Here is a 24,919-nt window from a genome sequence, read left to right as displayed (position 1 = left end):
TGAAACTAGGAAAACCAAATCAAGATGGTGAAATTAAAAGAAGAACACAACTGGCATGAGGCGCTTTCGGCAAACTAGCATATATCTTGAAAAACACCTCCATTCCTGTAAACTTAAAGAAAAAGGTGTATACCACATGCATACTACCAGTTTGTACCTACGGCTTGGAGACAGTAGCCCTTACCAAAAAATCTGCTAAAAAATTAGAAACAATGCAAAGAGCAATGGAGCGAATCATGCTTGGAATATCACTGAGACAAGATTAGAAACACCGAGATAACACGTAGAACGAAGATTAGGGATATTATGGAAGAAATTACAAAAATGAAATGGCGCTGGGCAGGTCACGTAGCCCGATATAATGACAACAGGTGGACACGGAGAATTCTAGAATGGAGACCAAGGACGACAACAACAAGCATGGGAAGACCTCAAAAAAGTTGGGTTTAGATGAAAAGTTTTTACTTGTCTTATAGTACTACACAGAACACAAATCTGTTTAAAGTTTGTTCTGTGACTGTAGTAGACAGAGACACATGCGTTGGCTTCACCTGATTGGTTTCAGATTGACGAATGCGATTGACAAATACATTCCAGATAACTGTCAGTTGGGCAAAATGTTTTGATCCAATATATTTAAATTAATTCTTATCAAATAAGGTATTCCTATTCTTCTACAAATGCTCAAGTAATATCATTACAGTAAAAACTAATATAGCAATTTTTTTTGTAGTTTTAGAGGTAAGGTACTGGAAAATATTGTATTTTCCGGCTATTTTGAGGTTATGTTTTATTATTTCAGAATGAAGTTTTTAACTCTATCCACAGTTTTCGTTGTTTTTCTGAGTATAAGTGAAAATGTCAATGGAAAGGCAAAGAAATCCAAATCTGTTACTACTCTCCTGGAAGCTAAATGGCAAGCAACACCCCTAGTACTAGAGACGGCAGAGTATTTGGCCGATGAAAATATTGACTTCTTCTGGGGCTTTGTGGATTCCATAAGCTCATTAGAACCACCACTCTCTTCAATAGGTAAATGTTATACCAACTATTATCTCATTTTTTTTAAATAAAATTATATAGGTATCTAATCAAAAGGTCCTCCTTTGTAACTAGTTTATATATTTAAATTTTCTTCACATGTGTTTAAACTATTTAATTAAATAAAATGTTAAATGTTTTGCTGAAATAAATTGATTTTATGAAAACATAATTAGGTTAATTAGAGAACTTATGTGTTGCTATCAACTCTCTTTTGTATATGTATATGCTACTAATAATATTTTTCCCATTTCCATATTGTTTTCTTCTATAAAATGTTCAAAATGTTTGTTTTTTTTTACTTAATTCTCAAACTTTATCTTCTTTTGAAGTTACCTACTTTTTATGTCCAGCTAGTTGCCAATTTATTTTTTATATTTACCATTTGTCTACTGTTATTATTAATATTTTGTAAGTGAATTGGCCCCAGGACGAAGATGAATATCCTGGCTTGTTAACCTGAGAGCATGGTATAGAAAGACCTCAACACAGTTATTTCGCTTAGCAACCAACAAAGTCATCACAGCCAGAATGATTGCCAACATTTGTAATGGACAGGCACCCTAAGAAGAAGAAGTGAATTGGATAGTGCAGCATTCTTTGTATTTGTGATATTAGGCCAGAAGAAGTGGATAATTTTTGAGCTTATTTCACAAACAATATTGTTCTGTTGGTTCAGAGATTAAGTGAAGCACAACATTGAAGGTTATCTCTACGTCAATGGAATGAATTTTAAATATTTTATTGGAGTTCATGGAATAGAATCTTGAGATAGTTCTCTAATGCACAGGGTTGCTATCAGGGGTATCTCAGTCACAACAATATGATAATGGGCTTGAACAGTTTCAACAAATTTCACATTTGTTTGTATTTGTAATATTAGGCCCAAAGAAGAGGCAATAGTATGTGTTATTCTAATGTAAAAAAAGTACATGATGTGCTTTAAAAATGTCAGGATTACCAATTTATACCACTTTCTATTTTAAAATATTGTGACACATATTGTGCTTAAGAAATGGGCATACTACTAATGTTTATGACTTAATTCAGTTAATCCAGCTACTATTAATTATCAATAGTCTGGATTTCACCTTCAGGTATGAGGTGATTCTATACAAAATAAGAAAATAAATTGGGGAAATGAAAGGCTCCAGAAATAATTTCTGAACTGCAAAGTAATAGTTTTTAATTTTATGACTTGAGAATTAATAATTCAATAGTATATACATATTATTAATTTGTTCTGTTTTAGGTAGTGAACATGAACAGTACAAAACTGTAATCAAACATGCTTCAAAGTTTTTAACGCCTTCTCAGATATCAGTGTTAAAATTAGGGTTGTCATTACATGTATATTCACCTAAAGTACAAATGTTTGCACAGATAGCTCAAGAATTAAAGTTACCAGATTGTCCAAGTGTTGCAGACATTGGTGGAACTGTTGTGTGTAATGTTGAAGATATAAAGTCTTTAATAAATGAGGTGAGTGTTAACCAATCCATAGTTTAACTTCAACTTTGGTTTATTTAATAAGTAGAATATAAAAGAGGTTCTGAAACTGTTTTATTGTGGCATATCTAAGTTAACTATTATGTGTATATAATAATAAAACAAGGTTATCATCATGTTAGTTGTGTTTAGTTGGCTGTTGACTAAATTAACCTAATTCCACCATTAAGAAAAAAATTATTTAAAAAGTAGAATTTCCCACCATTGAGAAAAACCCCAATTAGAGAACAATACGAATGTAACATTTGCTAAGTTTTGTTTTTTTAAGCCATAATAATAAGAGTTTTGAAAATTTAACACAGGTATTCCATTTCAAATTCAAGTTAAAATGCCATTCTTTTATATACATAAGTGCTTACAATCAATGAGCTTCTTTTCCACTGTAACTTCACCAGCTGGTTTAGTAAAAAACTGGTAAAATCCAATTTTTATCTGAAATCATTTTATTGTATAATTGTAAAGACAATAGTAGTTTTCATTGGTTAAATACTTATTTTAACAAATTTAAAATGGTTTCTACAAATTTACATTTAAATAAGTAGTGGGAAAGTATAAGAAATGTTAGATTTATTATCCTCAGCATAGTTTATGATACTTGACTGAAGTATTATTGACTCTTTTATTCATTTTTATCTAGGTTATGTTTCCATTTTGTTTGTTTTCTATTAGTTTTTTTAAGTACTTCTGTTATGTTCTTCTGTTTAACTAACCACTTCTTCCTAGTTTCACTTTCAAGCAGTTCACAATTTTTTTATGTCCACAGTATTCTGTCCTGATTCATTTTTACTAATTAATTTGTTATTTTTATTTGTTTTTTGTAATTTGTTTATTTTGATTTTTTTCTTGTCTGGGCACCTTGTGTTCTGCTGAGTTCTACATAACAATAGTAAACTGCCATACTGTGCTGAAAAATCACCTGTAGGACACTGATTGGGGTCATTGAGATTTATTTGGGACAGATGCAGAGTCCCTGACTGAAGTTACCACTCTACTTGTTTCATTTATATTTCACTTTGTAGACTCTAGAAGAGCCACTTGTGTCTTTTCTGGGCCATCTCTTTTTTTTTGTCTGTGCTTATTTTATTCGACATATTTATTTGTAATAAGATTATAATCCTGTAGAGTTTGCCAGCTATGTGGGGAATTGCTTAAGCAACACTTCTCCTACTGTAGCATATATCCCATTGGATGATCCACTTCAGGATTGGAGAGTGCAATAGTCATGGAAAATCTCACCATATCATGAGCCAGTAATGTAGAAATTACTGGATAGTTTTTATTATTTTTCTTATCAAAGTTGGCTGCCAAAGTGTATACAGGTTTTATTATTAAGAACTTATTGTGTATATATAGAAAGGAATTTCTTCTAATCATGTTATATCACATTCTCTCTTTTCAATATGAAGCTTCCATAGTGGTTGAGCATCTAATGTAATACCTAGATATTTTGTCGCATTTGCATATGGTATTTGGTTATTTTTGATTTGAACTGGTATATTTTGTATTTTTTTTTTATTAGCGAATTTAAAATGCAGAGATTTAATTTTATTCAGCTTGATTTTCCATTTTTTAGTCCAAGAATGTATTTTGTTATCTGCTGGTTATAGTTTGTTTTTTGTTCTTTACTAGAGACTGCTGCCACTAAAATGGCAGTATCTTTAACGAATGTGATAATGGTGTTCTAATATAGGGATGTCACTTGTGTATAGTAGATAAAGAACAGCACCCAATATGCTCCCTTGTGGAACTCCTATACTGATTTCTCTTATGTCTCTAAACGTAAGAGATAAGAGGTAAAATATCTTATCTCTAAACTTCGTGAATATCGTTTGGATATAAATGTTTTAAGGTTCTACTGGGTTTCCCAATAGGGATGTCCTGTCTTTGAAATGTCATAGCGGCCATTTTGAAAATGGTAGAATAGGCAAGATATACACTTGAACAGCATTTGGAAATTATCCTAAAATTTTATGCTAATAATCGTTCTTTTGTGAATACCTATCGTGCATTACGTGAAAGTTATGGACCAAATCATCGTCATGATGTGCGTGTAATTCATCAAATCGTGGAAAAGTTTGAACGTGAATTTACTCTGCACCAACTAGACGCCGAAATGCAAGAACTCAGGACAATATTGCTGCTGTAAGAGCCAGTGTAGCGGAGAATGCAAATGTGTCCGTAAATCGTCATTCTCAAGAACTTGGACTCACCAGAATGACAGCTTGGCCAATTCTGGTAAAAAATTTAGGCCTACACCCTTACAAGATTGTTCTGACTCAAGAACTGAAGCCACTTGACCATCATAAGCGTCGTTTGTTCGCTGATTGGGATCTAGACAAACTCGAAAATGATGGTGATTTTTTCAAAAAAATAATCTTTTCTGATGAAGCTCATTTTTGGTTAAACGGCTTTGTGAATAAGCAAAATTGTCGTTTATGGAGTGAAAATACTCCACATGAGATTCTTGAGAAGCCTTTGCATCCAGAAAAAGTCACTGTCTGGTGTGTTTTATGGCATGGTGGCATCATCGGACCTTATTTTTTCGAACATGGTGTAACAGTCAACAGTGAAAGGTATCGAACGATGATAACGGATTTTTTGTGGCCTCAGATGGATGAAATGGATTTGGATAACATGTTTTTCTAACAGGACGGTGCTACATGTCACACTACTGCCCCAACCATTAATTTATTGAAGGAAAAGTTCCCGAAAACATTGATTTCTCTTGATGTCAGAGATCCCAGGAGAATTCAGCAACTTCGATCAGATGCTTGGCCTCCAAGAAGCTGCGATTTAACACTGTTGGATTATTTTCTATGGGGCTTTGTCATTGGTCTATGTGAACAAACCACAATCTATTGAAGACTTGAAGAGGAACATAGAGCACACCATTCATGAGATTAATGCGGATATTTTGTATAAAGTGACCGAAAATTGGGTTCATAGGATTCGCTCCTGCAAACATAGTCGCGGTGGACATTTGAATGATGTTTTATTCGGAACATAATTGTTATCTATTATATTTTGCAAACATTTTTTTTTATTTACTGCAATTTTTACCGTTTCGTTTAAAAAAAAACAGCATGACATTCTTATTGGGAGACCTCTTATGTCAATCCTTCACTTCACGCTTTATCGAAAGCTCGAGCAACATCAAGGAAGATGCCCAACATAAAGTTTTTGTTTTTTAATTTTTAAAATTACAGAATATAAGATTAAAATTATTATTTGATCAGTTCTAAAACTAATTTAGAAATGTTTTAAAATAAAATTTAATGTTAGTTGTCTATTTGGTGTAATACAATTTATAGCAATTGTCTTTATTTATAAAACAAATTTGATATAGTGCCAACTTAAACATTAAACAGGTGTATATATTAAATTGTTTAATTTTTTATCATAAATTTGGCACAACTTTATCTAATGTGAGATTTTAGTACAAATAATAAATCTACACTAAATAAACTAGATGTATCAAAAGTTTTTTAGTATAGATATTTACTTAATACAAAAAAAATTATAGGTTAATGTAAAAGTTGAAATTTAGTCTTAAACGACTTTATTAGAAAGTTTATTCTAGTTTATTGTAGTTTACTACATTTGATACAGCATGTAAGTCTCATATATTTTCTTTCTTCATTCTAACAAACCTTATTAAGTCTCCTTGACATTGGTGATTAACAGGACAAGATTGAACAGTTGTTCGACTCTCAGTATCACAATCTATTCTCTAACATTTTTCAACCACGAGGCTTGTTTTCTACCAATTCCCCAAAGTCCTTCGCTTTTACCCATAATAATGAGTTGAAGAATATTATACTGTTTACCTGCATTATATATCCAAGATATGCTGTTTTCTTTGATTTGATTTGATTTGACTCTACCAATGAGCTGACGAGTAGCTTCTGCTCTGTTGAGAACTGCTTCATTTGTCTCCTTAGCCATCCACGGTATTTATAGTGTTCGTTTTTACAACCACATTTCAAAAGCCTCTAAGAGGTTAATTGTAGATATTTTTAAGGTCTATGGTTCGACACTATATAATACAACTGATCACAATTTTACATTATTTTATCTCTTTATCTGGGTCTAATTATTCGGTAATCCATCCAAGGAATATCGTATTTAGAACTGCGCAATAGATGACCTAGGTACGCTGTATTTCTTAATTTGATTATTAACGGCTTAACTCACAAATTTATTTGCAAAACTATGTCACAAAATGATGTATTTCTTTTATTACAGTAAAATAAACTACCAACAAGGCTAGTGTCCCTTAGATATATTGTAAAGTAATATATTGTAACGCATATCTTATCAGAAAAATATAACAACTACCCTCAGGCGCTCACCTAGATTAACTCGGACGTAATCACAATTTTACACAATTAATCACTTTCTGATTCACATAATACGAGTAGATAGGTTTTTATTCCAAATCTGGCTCAATGGAATATACCGGATCCATCCAAGCCGACTCTTATATAATAGCAGGCTTTCATCGATGGTTATGTGTTTTTAAGGTGTCACTGCATCACGAAATTAGGCACATAATTTTTCGTATGAAAAGCTTAGAATTAGAATGTGTTGCGGCGCCGAAATTGTCATTATTGTTGAAATGAATGTTTTGGTTTATTGCTTCAAACCAGTAGATTTTTAGACCGGTGATGTATTTCAGATTTCTTAATAACGCTTCGCAAAATAATGAGGCCTAAAAACACTCTCAGTTCCGCAGAAGTTACCGGATACCAACTACTGTCTCTATTGTTTGGATCCGCTTATAGGCTAGTTTCTTCTGCAATGTGATTTATGAGGTCATCATCCACATAATCTTGAAAAAATTGCAATATATTTCAATCGGCAACAGTAAAATCCATACCCGAAACAGCAGTAAAAGAAAAATATGGAGTGCAAGACTAATTTTGACAGGCTGTAATAGGAACCCAGCTAGAAGTCATTATTACAGTATCGTCTGCGTAGGTAGCAATTGGGCTGTTTACTCTTGTGGGAATATCTGCCATATAGAGTAAGTATAAAGTTGGTCCCAATATACCACCCCGAGGTACTCCCGATAGAATTGGAGATATGTTTGATACTGCTTCATTGTATCTGACCTGGAAGTATTGATTGGTGAGATAAGATCTCAGAAGTACATATAGAGAATGTGGAAAATGAGTTTTTATTTTAGATAGTAGCCCCTGATGTCATACTTTATCAAATACTTGTAAGACATCCAAAAAGCTGCAATGCAGTATTCTTTCTTTTCAATTGCATCTCTTGCTACTTTGGCAACCCTATGTATATGCTCAATTGTTCCATGTTATTGCCTGAATACAAACTGATAATCCGGTATTAACTTTTGTCTGACGATTATAGAATTCATTCTTCGAAGGAGTATCTTTCAAATATCTTAGAGATAATGGGAAGCAAACTGATTGGACGATAGGATGATAGTTTGTGTTTCGGTATTAGAATAATTTGTGCCATCTTCCATTGAAACGGAAAATAGCCTAACTTTAGTATAGCGTTAAATAAGTACATAACCACCGAAATCCTTCTTCAGGTAAATTTTTGCAGATTTTTCCCCATATAATCATACCCTAGAGCTTTTTTAATATTGAGATGTTTAACTAAATCTTTAATTTCATTCATATTGATATTTTCTATAGCAGGTGATATCTGGTAGGAACATATAAGTTCTTGTGAATGAATTCTTCTTCCATTGAGATAGTTCTGGAGTGAGGTTAAAAAACTTGGCTGAGATTATTAGCGAATGCTTGTACTTTATCTTCATCGGCCTTGGCCCAATCACCATCTGATGTTTAAGTTTCTTAGAGAGTTTCCAAATAGAGTTATTTGTGTCATCCGTCGCAGTGAGACTTTCAAGGAATTCATTTATGCCTTGCTCTTTGTATTTGTGTAGTTCTCTTTTAAGTAAACGAGTAGCCCTGTTTAGTTGAGTTTTGTCCTCAGGAGATCTGGAAGTTTGCCATTGTTTTCTTAGTTTTCCCTTTTCGTTGATTAAGATTTTTTTATGATGTGGATATAGTGCACATTTATTACTCTTGATTTAAATCTGGAGTTGCTCTCCAAGCTGCCTGTTGAATGATTGATGTAACGTGGTGGACTGCTTCCTCAATATTTTCATTTGTTTTAAGAGGAAGATTTAAATTAATTGCATTTTGAATATTAATTCTGAACAGTCTCCAATTTGTTTTATGGTTTGAAAACGTGGGGTATTTATTTGTATTATATACATGTTTCATCACATCAATAAATATGTGAGAATGTTCCGAAAAAAGGTCAAAGGAAGGTTTAATATCTAAAAAGTTTTTACTAATTCTTTTTACAATAGCAAAATCGATTAGATCGGGTATTTTATTTCTATCTGTAGGCATATACATAACAGATATCATTATGTATTCCTTGCTGAGTTCTACAGATATCGAGTTTGCCTGAATTTGATTTCACATATGAAATAGTGTGTAATATTTTTAATTATTTGCATCTTGAGAGAAATCCCATACCACATTCAAAGGTTCAAACAAATTTATTAGACAAAACATTGCAATTAATTTAGACGAATCACCTCAAACTTCCACAAGGAATTTGGCACTAAACAATGGAATAAGTCGATGTTCTATGAGGAAATTATTGAAAATTATCATCCGTGTAAGATACAATGGGTTCGAATGACGAAAAGTTTTGCGAGCAAATTATGGGCATTTGTAATAACTTTGTATTTATGAATTAGGAATAACAAGTTCTTTTAAAATTTGCAAAAGTATACAGGATGTCTCGTCTAAATTAAATAAGTTGAGGGTATTTCCGGCGAAACTGGAAGAAGAGTGGCAACAAAGAATATGGCTTCAGATATGGCTTAAGTGTTATTGTAATTACATGCAAATTTCCATGAATATCGTTTTTTTTTTCTCATTTCAAAGATATTTATTTGGTTCGATACTTTCTCCCAACCTTATATCTATATATAAAATACAATATACAATAACTTTCAATATAAGTCATTGTTAAATAGTATAGTTTGACAATATTTATTTATTATAGTTATTTTATATAACAATTGTGTGTTTTGATAATTGTATAGTGTTTGTTTCGGGTTAAATAAAATTATTTACAATTGCTAAAATAAGATAAAATACATAAAGAAGCCTATGAATGGCTTTTAGAATGGATTAACTAGAAAAATACTAATAACAAGGTTAAGCTGGAAACCCTATATAAATAATTTTCTTGAATTAAAACTCAAATATGAGATATTCGTTGGTATTGATTTTGTTAACATTTCTGCACATTCTTTGTATGGGTTTATTGTCAGTATAAATTCTATCCTGGAATTCTAAATAAAATATACCTTGAGATCTGGTGTCCCTACAGGGAGTACGGAAGTTTTTTTCCGAAAAGACTATTAGCATCAATTTCATATTAATTTATCTATCAGACTCATTAAATTATAAGTAAAAATCAGTCTTTTTCGGGAGTACTGTAGACCCAGGATAGCAGTAGACGTGAGATTTTTTTGTATGTGCAGACATTTTTTTACATGAATCATTGTTTTGCAAAATAATGACTGTATAACGAGTTGCATTTAATTATTTAAAATTAAATACATTTTAATTCTTACACTTACCTGAGTACGGTCATTTGCATTGTATGTACGAATTGTTTTTTCAATAAAAAGTTTCTGTTTACCGTGCAAAAACACTTCTCGGTATGTTATTATTTTTGATGGCTTGATGATTTGGTTAGCTGTAAAGCAGGCAGCTGTTCGCGCGCATCCATTACAATGTTGTTAATTGTTTTGAAAATCATTACCTGTACAGAGGAATTGATATTAACACTGAGAATTTAGTGATGGATTTGGCATTAAACAGTCTTAACCGGATTATTTTGCAATCACAACTGAAGACTGTACAACTGAAATTGAATTTGAATTATTTTGTATTTCTATTTTTTAACATTGGAATAAGAATAAATTGTAAATAATGAGTTTTTCAAAAACTTTTTACCTAATACGTATCATATTTTCTATTATTTTTTGATTGAGTAAAACAAAAATTTTATCCTTGGTGTGAATTGAACCTCAATCTTCTTGTCACTAGACCACGTCTCTAACTATTACGCCAATTCAACATACAATAATTGTTTTCGGATATATACCTACCTTTAGTTTAATCAAATATTTCAGTTAAGTTATTTTTATTATTAAATAAACTTAAAGATTTATAATTTAAAATCGCTAATAATAAATTGTTTTTTACTATAATATATCTTAATTTATTCAATCATTTATTCTAACATCAGAAATTATTAAAATAAAATATTTTCGAGGTCATCCGTATAACTATGACTGAAGTGAAATAGCCACGTCAAGAACTAGCTTTATCTCATACTATCTCACCACTTAATCTGTCTTCTATCCTTTCCGCCAAAATAGTACATAATATATTTACAATTAAAGATATGTTTGGTTAAAAGTGTTGTTTGTTTCAGCCAAATGAAAATTACAAAAGAATAGAGTTACATAGGATCGACAACCACTTTCCCGGTTCTGCTAATCGATCTTTAGCTGTTGTTCTTTATGGTCAAATAGGAACTAAGTCTTTTGGTGAATTTCACGGAGTTTTGAAACAAGCAGCTTTAGACGGAAAGATCGATTATGTCATCCGTCATTATGTTAAGGTAATTTTAAATTTTATTATTAATTAAAAAATTTCTTAAAATTAATTCTTTAAACAAAATATTAATAAAATTCCAAAAGTTCTATTAAACAGGGCAGCTACGGCACAATAATTTCCAACATATATTTCGTCAGTTAAAATCAATTTTACAGACAAGTCAAAGGTGCTCCAATGGGTTCCCTTACTCTGTCCTGCAATTGCTAATATCTTCATGCACTATCCTCATTAATTTTGAAAAATAAAAACACTTCATCAGTGTAGTGGCATCTGAATGCCACGGAGACGGAGACCTTGGAAGCTCTGACGAAGGCATCGAAGAGGATGTCGAAAGCTCGGCGCAACCCGGATATATATAAGAAAGGTTAATGCGAGTTGACAGTAAAATAAAGGTAAACGGTATCGGCATAGCTCGCAACAAATGAAAAAAATATAAAATATGTGTATAAGATGGAAGGCAACCGTATATACGTATTTCTGACTATTGGTGGTCGAAAAATTGTTTCCACAAAGGAAATATTGCCACAAATTGGTCGCATTGCTCCTGTAATGATCCTTCACCAAGTTAACATGCTTCTTTTCTAACTTGGCGGCACCGTACTTAAGACGACCAATAGTCAGAAATACGTAGGTATATACGGTTGCCTTCCATCTTATACACATATTTTATTATATTTTTTTCATTTGTTGCGAGCTATTCCGATACCGTTTACCTTTTTCTTGTTGTTTGAAACGTTCTGAACATTTGGCATTCCTTTCCTCGGTAGCTTAGCTTCCTCCGTGGATGTGTTAGTTGTTGCTCTGGAAACCTCAGAGTCTTCTAGCATTATTGCCACAAATTGGTCGCATTGTTCTTGTAGTGATCGTTTCCCGAGTTAACATGCTCCTTCTCTTGGTTGGTTGCACCGTACTGAAGACGACCAATAGTCAGAAATACGTATATACGGAATATACGGAAGGTTGCCTTCCATCTTATACACATATTTTCTTATGTTTTTTCATTTGTTGTGAGCTATGCCAATACGGTTTACCTTTATTTTACTGTCAACGCGCATTAACTTTTTTCGTATATATATATATATATATATATATATATATATATATATATATATATATATATATATATATATATATATATATATACCGAGATCTCATAGAAATCGAAGAAGCTATTTGTCTCTATTCATCTTTGCATTACTCTCCACCCAACCAGAAACGGTAAAGCCACATCTCAGCATAGAACCATGTGCGCTTAGCATATAATGAAGTGCGTACAAGTGAAACGATCTGAAGACGGAGAGAATTTAAGTGTTTGAAAAACGTAATTTTGCCTAATATAAACGCACAATTTGTAGCGTCTGCAATTTTTGTGGCAGCTGTAGCTGAGTGGCTATGACACTGGCTTACAAGTCGGCCGGCACAGGTTCGATCCCTGGCACAGATCTAAGAAAGTTTTAAATTTAAAATTTAACTGAGCTGCCACCGCTCTTCGGAGGGCAGGTAAAGCCATCGGTCCCGGATACGTAAGTAGTCGTTAACACTAAAACCTAAATGAAGAGTAATGAGAAGGCTACACGAATGGAGTAGCAATTGGATGCAGTACGACAAACGCTTTCGAAAAAAAATCTCAGATCTTCCAGAAAAAAGATTTTCTTTTTTAGTCGTAATATATAAGTTCTTTTTTATTTATTTATAGGGAAACGACTCTAAAAACCTCCGGTTATCTGGATATGGAGTGGAACTTCAAATGAAATCAACTGAATATAAATCTCAAGATGACACGGAACTACATGAAGACCAGAACTCAGCTGAAGCTTCGCAGGAGGATGAGGATACAGAATTGGAAGGATTTGATTTTGCAAAACTTAAGTAAGGATATTCACCATTAGTTTATTTTGAATTTTATATAAATGTTTATATTATAGGTTTTTTTTTTTAAATTCTAATAATGCCTTGGCAGCGATCAGATTAAAGGGAAATAAACCACTGTTTAAGAAACGTAAAAGTCGAGTTTAGGGCTAAAAAATACTGTTATTGCAGTACTGGTTGTCTGGATCCTAAATGTGTTACCTTTTAATATTACATATATATGATCAATAACAAAAAAGCCTAGATGTTAAATAACGTTAGCATTAAATGTTGTTTTCGGATTGGTGATAAAATATCAAGGATATAAAATATACAAAAAGACAGAGGATAAGTGGAAAAGAATTAAAAATCACACATAAAAATTGAAAAGCAATATTAGCCAAATTGAACTTAATGATATATTGTCCAAATATCCTCTGCCGTCTTTACTCCTCAGAAGACTTTTCTGAGTACCTTTCTCTCCCACATCTCTACTTTCTTCTCTCCCTGCTGGTTCATAATCCGCGATTCGCTGGCATATATCACTATGGGCCTCATTACTGTCTCGTAGACTGTTCTTAGCTGTTCTTGACACGTTTTTCCGTTCAGTATTGAAATTAGTGACCCTATCGCTCTGCTTCCCTTCATTAATCTTTTGTCTATCTCTTTTCCCGTGTTCGTTACGGTTATTCCTAAGTATTCAAATTCTGAGACTTTTTCAAAACTGTAGACAGTCTCTGTTCCTTTCATTTTGATATATTTGTTATTATTTGTTATGTCTCCTCTCATTTCCATATATTGCGTTTTTGTTACAAACGCGACTTTTCGACGCGTTACAATACGTAACTTTAATAATTGCAGAATTAAACCTAGTGTTAGGATGATAACGATAGCTTTTACTGGAATATGTTATAAATATATGATGTTAAAAAGTTTCTGTCAAGTAAATCCTCACATTTTCTAATTTTCAGACAAATATTCCCGAACCTTAAAAATCAATTAGATAAATTTAAAACGCATCTTGAAGACACTTCTAGCGAATTGGCTCCATTGAAGGTGTGGCAGTTTCAAGAGCTTAGTTTACAAGCTGCCGAAAGAATTATGAATGCTCCTCGGGAGGAAGCATTGAAGATATTGACCAATACTGCTCAAAATTTTCCAATGCAGGTAATCTTTATTTTTATATTGGTGATAATATAGTATTTAAAATCAAAATAGTTAAGTATACCTTGTCCTACCATAAATATTCATACAATGTAGGTATTCAACTAAAAAAAGTTAAAATACTGGTTTGCTTTAACAATTTTTTGCACAATTTATTACTGACATGATAAACTAGAGTGCAAAAAATTTACGTTTGGTATTGTGACGTAGTGTTTAGCGCCGGTGGCCGGACTGTTTCTACCAGTGGCAGGCGGAAAGAGGTAGATTTAAAATTTTTTTCAAAATTTCAAAACAATGCACCGGCTCACTGATCGGCCGTCGCAATGGCAAAATTACACGAATTGGGATATGAATTGGTTAAACACCCACCGTATTACCCAGATCTTGCCGCCAGCGATTTTTTCCTGTTTCCAAACCTACAAAAATGGCTCGGAGGATGTCGTTTCGCAACAAATGATGAAGTCATCGCTGAAACTTCGGCCTATTTTGAAGAGCTCGAGTAAAAGTACTATTCGGATAGGATAAAAAAATTGGAACATTGTCTTACTAAGTGTATCGAGCTAAAAGGGAAACTATGTTGAGAAATAAATCGATTTAATTCCAAAAAACTTGTTTTTCCTATCAAAAGCTAGTTTTATATCAATCCACCCTCGTATTGCGTTCTACTATATTGAACGCTTTTCTGTTCATAATATTTTTAGTTTCATTATAATTTTACTTCAATTTCATTAATTTAAATATTTAAATTAAAAAACTAATGATTTATTCTATTTAGGCTAAAGGATTAGCAAAAACTACAGTAAATGCCAACTTGAAAGCAGAAATGAAGAAAAATAGCAATATGTTTGCCGCCCACCTTAACCTACAACCCTCAGATACAGCTTTATTTATCAATGGAATGTTCTACGATATTGACTTAGTGGATGTGTATGGGATACTAGAAATTTTACGCCAGGAACTTAAAACTATGGAAGGATTACACGGTCTGGGCATAGGCAATAAACGAATGTCTTCATTGCTGGAATTAGATTTTGGAGATGACCAAAACGGTCAAGACTTTGCCATTGATATCAGAGATTCCGCTATAAATTGGATTAATGACATCGAGCAAGATCCCAAGTAAGTTTTATTATATGAAATGATTTTTGTATATATTTTTGTACACACATCCAGAAATTATAGGAAATTTTTTATATAATTAGATTAATTTTTTTAGATATGGTATATATTTGTAGTAATTTTCATAACAGCTCGGTTTTTTAGTTAACAAAGAAATTTCCAATAAAAAAAGTTTCATTTAGTGGTATGACCCCCATGTAAGTTTTCATGGGGGTCATTTCATATGGAATATTTCACCTCAAACTTTAAACAATGTTCCAAACTAGTTTTATAGGAATCTATATCATTGCCAAAACAACAAGGTGGAGAACATTTTGAGCATTTATTTTAATGTCTTTAAGAAAATTATAAATAATTTTAAAATTTCGCCTTTTATTATTCATAATAGATCCTACATCATAGAGTTCGTTGAGAACAGGTTATTGAGCAACTTTTAAAAATATATAAATATGCAGGGTGTTTCATTCAAAATAAAAATTATGGATTATGTTATACTTGCGTGGATCATCCTGTACACATATTTATGTTTAAAAAGCGCACGTTTAATTTAAGAATTTCTAAATAATTTTTTAAAATAAGTGGCACAAAAATTTTTATTCCATAAGTACTTTTCACACTGTTTAAATTGCTCCCAGAAACTAAACATATTTTGAATGTTGTTAATTTCTAGAGAAAAATCTTTCTTGAAATGATCGTAGTGATGTACAGTGATTATGTTGGCTATGGCAATACACCAATTCTGATATTCTTCTTCTTGTATTAAAACTTGCAGCATTTCATAATCCATATTTTTTTATGTAATACCCAAACTCAACTGTTTTATGCCATCACGTAACTGAAGTAGCTGCTGCTGACTTCAAAATGATTACAATAGCAACTGCTGCCCGACGGTAACTGCAACTACCGTCTGCAGTCATTGTCGGAATCGTACTTCAACTAATCCTACTAGGGTAGAGGAAACTAATCACTTTTTTATATAATTTTTGATTCGGTAAATTGTCTATTGATAGATAGTAAAGAAATTCAAAGTTGAAGAAGGTTTTTATTTAGGACATAAAGATTTAACAATTGAGCACATATAATTAATTATTACAAAATCAACTGAAAATTAGGCTCAACAGTCTGGGTTTTAATTTAGTTTATCTTTCGTCAAATGATTATTTCTACAGAAAACGTAATTAGTAATTTTTTATATACCATAACCAATCTTGTTTAACAGGTATGCTAGATGGTCGAGCTCACTCATGGAGTTACTACGTCCCACGTTTCCTGGTATGTTACGTCAAGTAAGAAGAAATTTGTACAACTTGGTAAGTCGATAAGTTTTTTCTGGAATTCATTTAAATTATTAAGAATTTTGTAGTAGTTCAACGTAGTAGTAATTTACACTAAAATTTCTTTAAATTTTTAAAATAGTGAAATATCTTGATCAAAAAATTGTGGTTTTCCAATATTTTCGATATGGAAAAAAGATTAATATAAATATTACCTCCACGTTGGCTTATTACAGCCTCTATCTATATCTATCATCCATACTGACTGAATGTCTATTCATACTCAATATCTATCATCCATACTGGATGATAGATATCTACATCTATCATCGATACTGAAAATGTCCATTTGGAAAAATTTTCCCATTATTTTGTAAGAACCTACTGGAAGCGAAATTTATTGTGAATGTTGCCCATATGTATAGTGATTCGTTGTTAAAGCATATTATAACATATATGTTCAATGTGAGGAGGAATGGGATTGTGCTGGCCATTTTAAATACATTAGTAAATTAATTGGTCAACGTGTGACACAATAATTACGATATATAGACGATCATTGTCATGCACAAGAGAAACTAGATCGGTTGTGTCACCCATAATTATTCCGCCTCATACCGTTATTATGCCGACTCTGGACATGTTTCAAACGGTCTACTTTTTTTGATCGTCTCGGATCGAACTCGAATTTGAATTATCTGTATAAACCTGATGCAAGATACCAGACGCATGGAGAAACAGCATAATGATACCAATGTTCAAGAAAGGAGACCAATCAAGATTACATAAACCATCGAAAATATCTACTTCCATAATCGAATATAGGCAAAGATAAATGGAAAACTAACACAGTGTATACCACTACAAAGAGGAGTCAGACAGGGTGACTCGTTAAGCCCACTTCTCTTTAATATAATAATGGACGAAATAATACAAGTAGTACGTAAAGGTCATGGTTACAGAATGGGGAAGAAAGAAATCCAAATATTATGTTATGCAGGCGACGCCGCATTAATCGCCGAGACAGAAGACGAGCTCCAAAGATTAACACACATATTCAATACAACAGCCAAGAAATACAATATGACAATATCAGCCCAAAAAAAATCAAATCTATGACAACATCTAAATACCCACTACGATGTAAAATCGAAATTGAGGGGAAAATAATAAAGCAGGAAGCAAGGTTTAGATATTTGGGAATATTATAATAAATTAACCAGCACCTAAGACAAAACACAAAAACAAGAATCAATAAAGCAGCAATTAGATCTTTATTAACATACACGGCGGAGACAAGACCTGACACATCTAAAACGAGACGACTACTAGAAACAACAGAGATGAAAATACTCCGACGAATATCAGGGAAAAGTCTGTTGGATAAGGAGAGAAGCGAAAACATAAGAAGAGCATGCAATATAGAAGACATAAATGGATGGGTGGAAAACGGAAACAGGAGTGGAACGAATACATTAGTAGAATGGCAGAGACTATAATAGTACGAGTAGAACCGAGATAAGTCGTTTTGACTCTAGTCTTGATATTTGTGACATCACTTGTGGTCTGCGACTATCACGATTGTTCTCACGGTATCTCGACCTATAGTTTATATATAGAATATTGCTATATTCATTTCGTCCAATATATATATATATATATATATATATATATATATATATATATATATATATATATATATATATATATATATATATATATATATATATATAAATATATATACTTTGTTATCGACCTTACTCGACGAAATGAGTACAAAAATGATTTATATGGGTAAATTGTTGATGCATAGTGGAATATAAATATTTTCAGCTTCGCTCTGAATGGCTTGATTAAGCTTGGGTATACTGTTTACTTTAATTGAATGTATATCTTTATGATTATTTGTATTCTAGGTTCTAATCATCGACCCTACTGATAAGTCCTCTTCTGAATTATTGAAATTGGTGGAATCATTTGTAGTTCACACAGCTCCTATACGAGTCGGCCTAGTTTTTAATGTTACTGCTAAATCCGACGTTACTGGTCTCGAAGATGTCGGAGTAGCAATGCAGTGTGCCTTGAATTACATTACACAGTCCAAAGATGCCGCTACAGCGCTTACTTTTGTTAGAACTTTATTAACATCTGTAGAAGAAAAACTTACTATAGAAGATATTAAAAAACACCTGCGTAAAGACTATGACGAAGATCCTGTCGATATATTGGGTTAGTTTAGTAAACATCCAATGATGTAATTGAATTTATTAAAGTTCTCGAGCATATTGTTTACTAACTTTTATTTATCTATAGGTGAAGATTCAGTCTATGATTTTGGACGTCAACTCTCTGCCGACTTTATTGAGCGAGTAGGCCTTAAAGTGTTCCCTCAAGCTCTACTCAATGGAGTACCATTTCATCAAGAACAAGTTAATGTCGATGATTTCGAAGAAACAATCCTTCAAGAAGTGATGACACAAACACATTCTTTCCAAAAAAGCGTATATAGAGGAAAACTTTCAGATTCAGACGATGTTTTCGAATATATCATGAATCAACCCAAGGTTATGCCAAGGCTGAATGATAGAATTTTGAATAAAGATAGGTCTATTCACTTGGACATGACAGGTAAGTCAACTTTACTTATTTGTTTCAACTTTAATTATTTTATCTTATCTACACAACAAGAATGTAACAAATTTATTGACACAAAAATCATCGCAAGGACAGTCATTTTTATTCTAATTTTTTTCAAATATTGGCTAAATGATATATATATATCCTGACATTCATAACGGTCATAATCCAGTTATAATGGATTTTAGACTAAAGTGATGAGTTTCAGATGAGTGACACTCAATTTGGATTTCGAAACGGATTGGGAACGAAGCCTCTTTTTATTTTAAATGTTTATGGATTATCGAAAAGAGTTTGGTTGCATTAACCATTAAAAGATGATCGAAATTCTGATAACAACTGGAATTGACGAACAAGACTTGCGAATTATCTTAGAATTAGATTGGCACCAAACGCCAACAATTGAAATAGAACACACAACATCTGAAGATATACGAATCCGACGACGAATGCGACAGGGTTGTGATTTATCACCGCTATTATTTAATCGGTATTCGGAATATATATTCAGGGAAGCATTAGACGAGGTCCAAAGTGGTCTCAAGATTAACGGAAATTAGGCAATTCGTTACGGCTAAATGTTTGGTTTAAATCTTAAGGTTTTCAAAACTTTAATTCTAGTATATTCAAAAATACCAATAAACGTACATTTATATGCCAAGGGACAAATAATAGAACAGGTAACTTCCATAAAATATTTGGCAGCACATATCAACAACCAGCGTAACCCAAAAAAAGAAATTCTATCAAGAATCGAACAGCAAGGAAAACACTCATGACTATGAAAACATTTTTTACGAGATCAGACAGTGTAGTATTGTTCTGAAGCTATTTTCTTGTGGCATTTTAAACGAATTACTATTTAAATGGAAATAAGCCACAATTAAAGATTAAAGTAAATTTATTGACATTTCCACTTCGGAAATCGTTCTCAAAATGCAATTTTGGTGCGTAGAATTAGTATACATCAGACAGTGTAGAAATCAGAACCCGAATGATCAGATGTTACGTTTTCTCTGATTTGCTGCATGGCTGTGAAAGTTGGACAATGGATTCTGAAACAGAAAAAAGAATAGATGCCTTGAGATGTATATATACAGAAGGATGCTGAGAATTCCATGGTTAAAAAAAGTTACCAACCATGAGATACGCATTCGTAAACAAAAAGAATTACTAAGCATGATCAAAGAGGGGAAAATACAATGCTTGGATCATACGTTGAGAGGTGAAAGATATTAATTACTCCGAATCATATTGGAAGGTAAAAAACAGGGTAAAAGATCAGTTGGAAGACGCCAGAACTCGTGTGAGGAGATGGTTTGACCCCTCCTCCGCAGAAATCTTTCGTGTAGCAGTTTCCAAACCTACAACTGCCATTTGAATCACCAATCTTCGAAAAGAGACGCCATGTACAGAATCATTTGATCAGGAACAAATTAAAGTTCTGGTAATACGGGAACGAAATGAAGTTCTGAATGTAAGTAAAGTCACCAAACCCAAAATGGCCGTTTTATTGACACTAACCCGGTTTGTAATGACTTACTTGCAGCATAAGGACCTCTGTCTTGACTCTATTTTTACCGACTACTTTCTCTTACTCTCTGATCTGTTATGTGCTTTTATAAATGAATTACGAGGTCAAGCTCCACGCTTCAAGGCTTATTAAAAATATGATTAAACAAATTGTTACAGCTTAAATCAATAGCATGTGGCAAACAAATAAATTTAGCACAGTTAACGGAGTATTATCCGACAACTATGTCACTGAAAATGGTGTACCACTAGGTTCTACTTTTGAGTTCTACCCTCTTTCTACTAGCCATCAATATTTGCTCTTATATAAAATCTCCCGGTAAATTCGCCATTTACGCAGACGACCTCATTGTATACTGCCAAGGAAAATCCACAGCTGCCACAGAGTCCCTTACTACATGGTCCGAGAAAACTGGCTTTAAGTTCTCTTACAATAAATCCAAAATAATTAAATTCGCCAGGAGAGGCAACAGCGTAGAAATACCCAAAATATTACTAAACGGAGCAAATTTAGAACTAATTGATCATTACAAGTTTTTAGGATTAACTGTTAATAACAAACTCACCTGTCGTCGTCATATCGATGAAATAAAAGTCAACTGTTTAAGCAGAATGAATTTGTTAAAGACATTGTCCCACCATTAATGGGGTACCGTTGAAAGTGTACTACTCAAAATATATCGAGCTATAATCCGAATAAAATTAGACTAGGGTTGTATAGTTTACTTCTCCGCATCCAATAATTTATTACAATCGTTAAACTCTGATCACAACACTGCTCTCCGAATTTGCTTAGGAACATTTCGATCCAGTCCCGCTGAAAGTCTATTTTGTGAGTCTCAGGAACTCCCCCTTTACCTTCGGAGGCAGCAACTTCTCCAATCTTATGCTAGCAGAATTTCGTCGAATCCGACTAACCCTGTATTCAATCTTCTGACTTCGTCAATACCTGGACTCGTAAACTCGCCCAGATGTATACTTTCAATCCCACATATCCTTCAACCCTTGTGCCAACACACAAAATTATCTCAAACACTTACATCTATAAAATCAGAATCCCCGCCATGCTCTAGAACACCTCCTTTTCTAAACACTTCGCTCTGTAAATTTAATAAGCAACAAACAAATAATATCATTTTTCGGCAAACTTTCAAGGATATTGTGAATATATGCCACTATGATAAGGTGCTTTATACCGATGCATTCCGTGATACAGTATTAGGACAATACCGAATATCCAACGAATGTAGCGCGTATTCAGGAGAGCTCTTCAGTATTTCAAAAGCTCTCGAGTTCCCTTTTGATTATCATCAAAGTGTAGTAGCTCTGTGTATCGAAATCTTATCCGCAATTCATTCGTTAAAAAATATTTACAATCATCATCACCTAGTGCAAAAAATACTAGAATCGATTAATATCCACACTTCCCGAGGGACTTCAATATCAATAATATGGGTGCCTTCTCATATCGGCATCCAAGGAAATGAGATGGTTGACAGCGTTGCAAAAGAAGCATCTGCGTTCAACCCATCCGTCTACAACATACAGCAACAAGACAAGTGGCATCAACTTTGGATCACTAAAGACACAAAACTCAGAGAAATACAACCTAATGTTAACAGCTATTTATACCTAGCATCTCTGAACTGCGGGCCTGCGTAGCGCAAGCGGTAGGATGCTTGCCTCGCAAGCCAGTGGTCCGGGGTTCGAATCCCACCGCCGGCAAGAACATCTAGACATTTTAAAAATGTCTATAGGCCCCAGGTCGACTCAGCCTGAATAAAAAAATGAGTACCTTGGGTAAAACCAGGGGTAATAATAGACGGTTGAAGCGTAGCACTGGCCATGTTACCTTCCTTGTATACCGTAGGCCCTAGATATAGCAGACTACCCTGCTATACTCCCAAAGCCGCGACAGCGGTATAAAACGGGAGACTATTATTATATATCTCTGAACTGAAAAGAAAAGATAGCAATACGAATATTGAGGATAGGGTACACACGGTCATCTTATGTCCTTTACAGACCAACCGTTATGTTCTCACTGCAATGATATTCCTATTACCGTCAAGCACATCCTCACAGAATGTCAACACTACCAGGCCACTCGCATTGCCACCAATATAACTCAAAACTTAAAAGAACTTCTGAACTGTTCAAGTCGACTCACAATTGTTTAAAAAAATATCATCATCATCAGTGGCATTACAGCTCGTTATGAGCCAAAGCCTTCTTCAGAACAATCTTCCATTCGCTCCTGTCTCTGGCAACTCTTCTCCATGCTTTTACTCCAATGGATTTTAGATAATCCTCTATGTTATCTTGATACCTAAGTTTTGGCCTTCCTCTGGCTCGTCTTCCTACTGGTCCTCTTCGGTCGAAAATTTTTCTGATCGTTACATCTTCATGGCAATGGAAGGCGTGCTAATTTAATACATTTTTCAATGTCAGGTTCCCCAAAACTTGTGTATAACTCAAAGTTGTAGCGCCTACGTCACAAACCCTGTTCTGGGTCGTTCTGTGTAAGTGACCACGTTTCAGACCCGTATGTTAACACTGTCCTTATTAATGTTTTATATATGGTAACTTTAATTTTTCTGGGTAGTTTTGGGGCCATATGTTTCCTCAAGTCGTAATAGCACTTATTGGCAAGCACTATTCTTCTTTTAATTTCTTCGCTGAAATTGTTGTCTTTATATTGTTATTCTTTAGTATTGTAAACTCTGTAGGTACTATTGTAAACCTTTGCTCCCGTGTCAATGACCAAAGATCTCAATTCGAAATAAAAAAAAATAAATTAATAAATTTAGGCTACACATGCAATAATATTTGAGAAATTAGCGTTCTTTACACGATGCAATAAAATCCATTGCTTAATCGATTATATTGAACACGACACAAGAAAAAGAAGATATATTATTATTTAAATAAGCATTATTTTTTAAGAAAATTTTTAATTCCAAACCATTTTAAATTTTTAGGTACAGCAAGTAGTATAAACAACTTGGAAAGTTTGTTAAAACTTAACACCAGAGATATGACCGCTACGGCCATAGAAAACGTAAGATACTTCTCAGCAGCCAAAAAACTGGGTCAGTATCATTCAATGACATACTGGATAATTGGAGATTTAAACTGTAAGAAATCCAGAACATTACTCTTGGATGCTTTAAATCATTTGGTGAGTTTTGACTTAGACTCTACTTTATATTTCATAAAAATCTTACGTAATTTTAGACATATTCATAAGAATGTTAATTTCGGCACATGGTACAATGAATACACAAGGTATGATACATAATGTTCCAAAATCGGTTCGCTTTCGCGCATGACGTAGTCAAGATCGCTTATTCCCGCAACATTTGAATGTAGTTGTATAGGAAAGACTTTTAATTTTAAGTTTTTTTATATAATTTGGCTAATTTAATTATAGTAATTATAAAGAGATAATAAAATTATGTTATTATAATATTTATCCTTTATAAAACATAGATATCCTTTATAAGACAAGTTTTAATTATCTTTTATTACACGTAGGTACAGGTTAATTAACTTATACTCCAGAGTTCGATATTTCAGATGTTTAAAAAGATACAGAAAAGTGGTAATGGAGGTACACAAAATTTGTACGTATATATACCTACTGAACTAAACACAAAATCAAAATAAATAATGACAAAGTCAGCTTTATTTATATCGAATGAGCTAGCTGGACATCGACTATGAGTGTAGTGAGGGCACACAATATTGCACAACATTTAAAATGACATTTTTGTAATATTCACACATAAAATTATCTTGGTATTGTTTATAATAATGATAACATTGTATATTTTAATAATGATAACATGATTTAACAAAGAAAACTATGTTATTTTTTAAGATGCTAAATTGATTTCCTCCGAAACAGTTCTTATTGCAAATTGCATAGCATCGATATGAAAAAACCATTAAGGTTTCATGACTAATAATTAATAAAAATAAAGATTTAGACTTACGTCGTTGACCTAGAAGTAGTAAGAAGCTGCTCAACATACTTTTTGGACTCTCTGTGTTCGCCTCCTTGTACGCGTTTCTTTTGGTTGGTTAAAAGGGTAG

The 24,919-nt window shown here is 33.0% G+C and overlaps 1 protein-coding gene across 3 annotated transcripts in view; it reads left to right on the top strand.

The window, feature by feature from the left end:
* Window positions 1-578: 578 nt before the first annotated feature.
* The window catches only part of Uggt (UDP-glucose-glycoprotein glucosyltransferase), a 56,419-nt gene continuing 32,078 nt past the window's right edge, over window positions 579-24,919 (top strand). Inside the window, exons 1-11 of one of the 3 annotated variants that reach the window (XM_072532773.1) lie at window positions 579-741; window positions 803-1,032; window positions 2,294-2,523; window positions 11,062-11,250; window positions 12,943-13,115; window positions 14,066-14,261; window positions 15,034-15,377; window positions 16,597-16,687; window positions 18,568-18,880; window positions 18,965-19,279; window positions 23,803-24,002. In XM_072532773.1, the coding sequence (XP_072388874.1) occupies window positions 804-1,032; window positions 2,294-2,523; window positions 11,062-11,250; window positions 12,943-13,115; window positions 14,066-14,261; window positions 15,034-15,377; window positions 16,597-16,687; window positions 18,568-18,880; window positions 18,965-19,279; window positions 23,803-24,002 (2,280 nt within the window). In that variant the 5' untranslated portion in view covers window positions 579-741; window position 803. Of the gene's footprint in view, window positions 742-772; window positions 1,033-2,293; window positions 2,524-11,061; window positions 11,251-12,942; window positions 13,116-14,065; window positions 14,262-15,033; window positions 15,378-16,596; window positions 16,688-18,567; window positions 18,881-18,964; window positions 19,280-23,802; window positions 24,003-24,919 lie in introns of those variants that run through there. The other 2 variants (XM_072532775.1, XM_072532772.1) reach the window with 2 other exon arrangements.

The sequence above is a fragment of the Diabrotica undecimpunctata genome, chromosome 5 (genome assembly GCF_040954645.1).
Source record: "Diabrotica undecimpunctata isolate CICGRU chromosome 5, icDiaUnde3, whole genome shotgun sequence".
Lineage (NCBI taxonomy): Eukaryota > Metazoa > Arthropoda > Insecta > Coleoptera > Chrysomelidae > Diabrotica > Diabrotica undecimpunctata.
The sequence above is the reverse complement of the archived record's forward strand: the minus strand, read 5'-3'. Positions and strand labels throughout refer to the sequence as shown.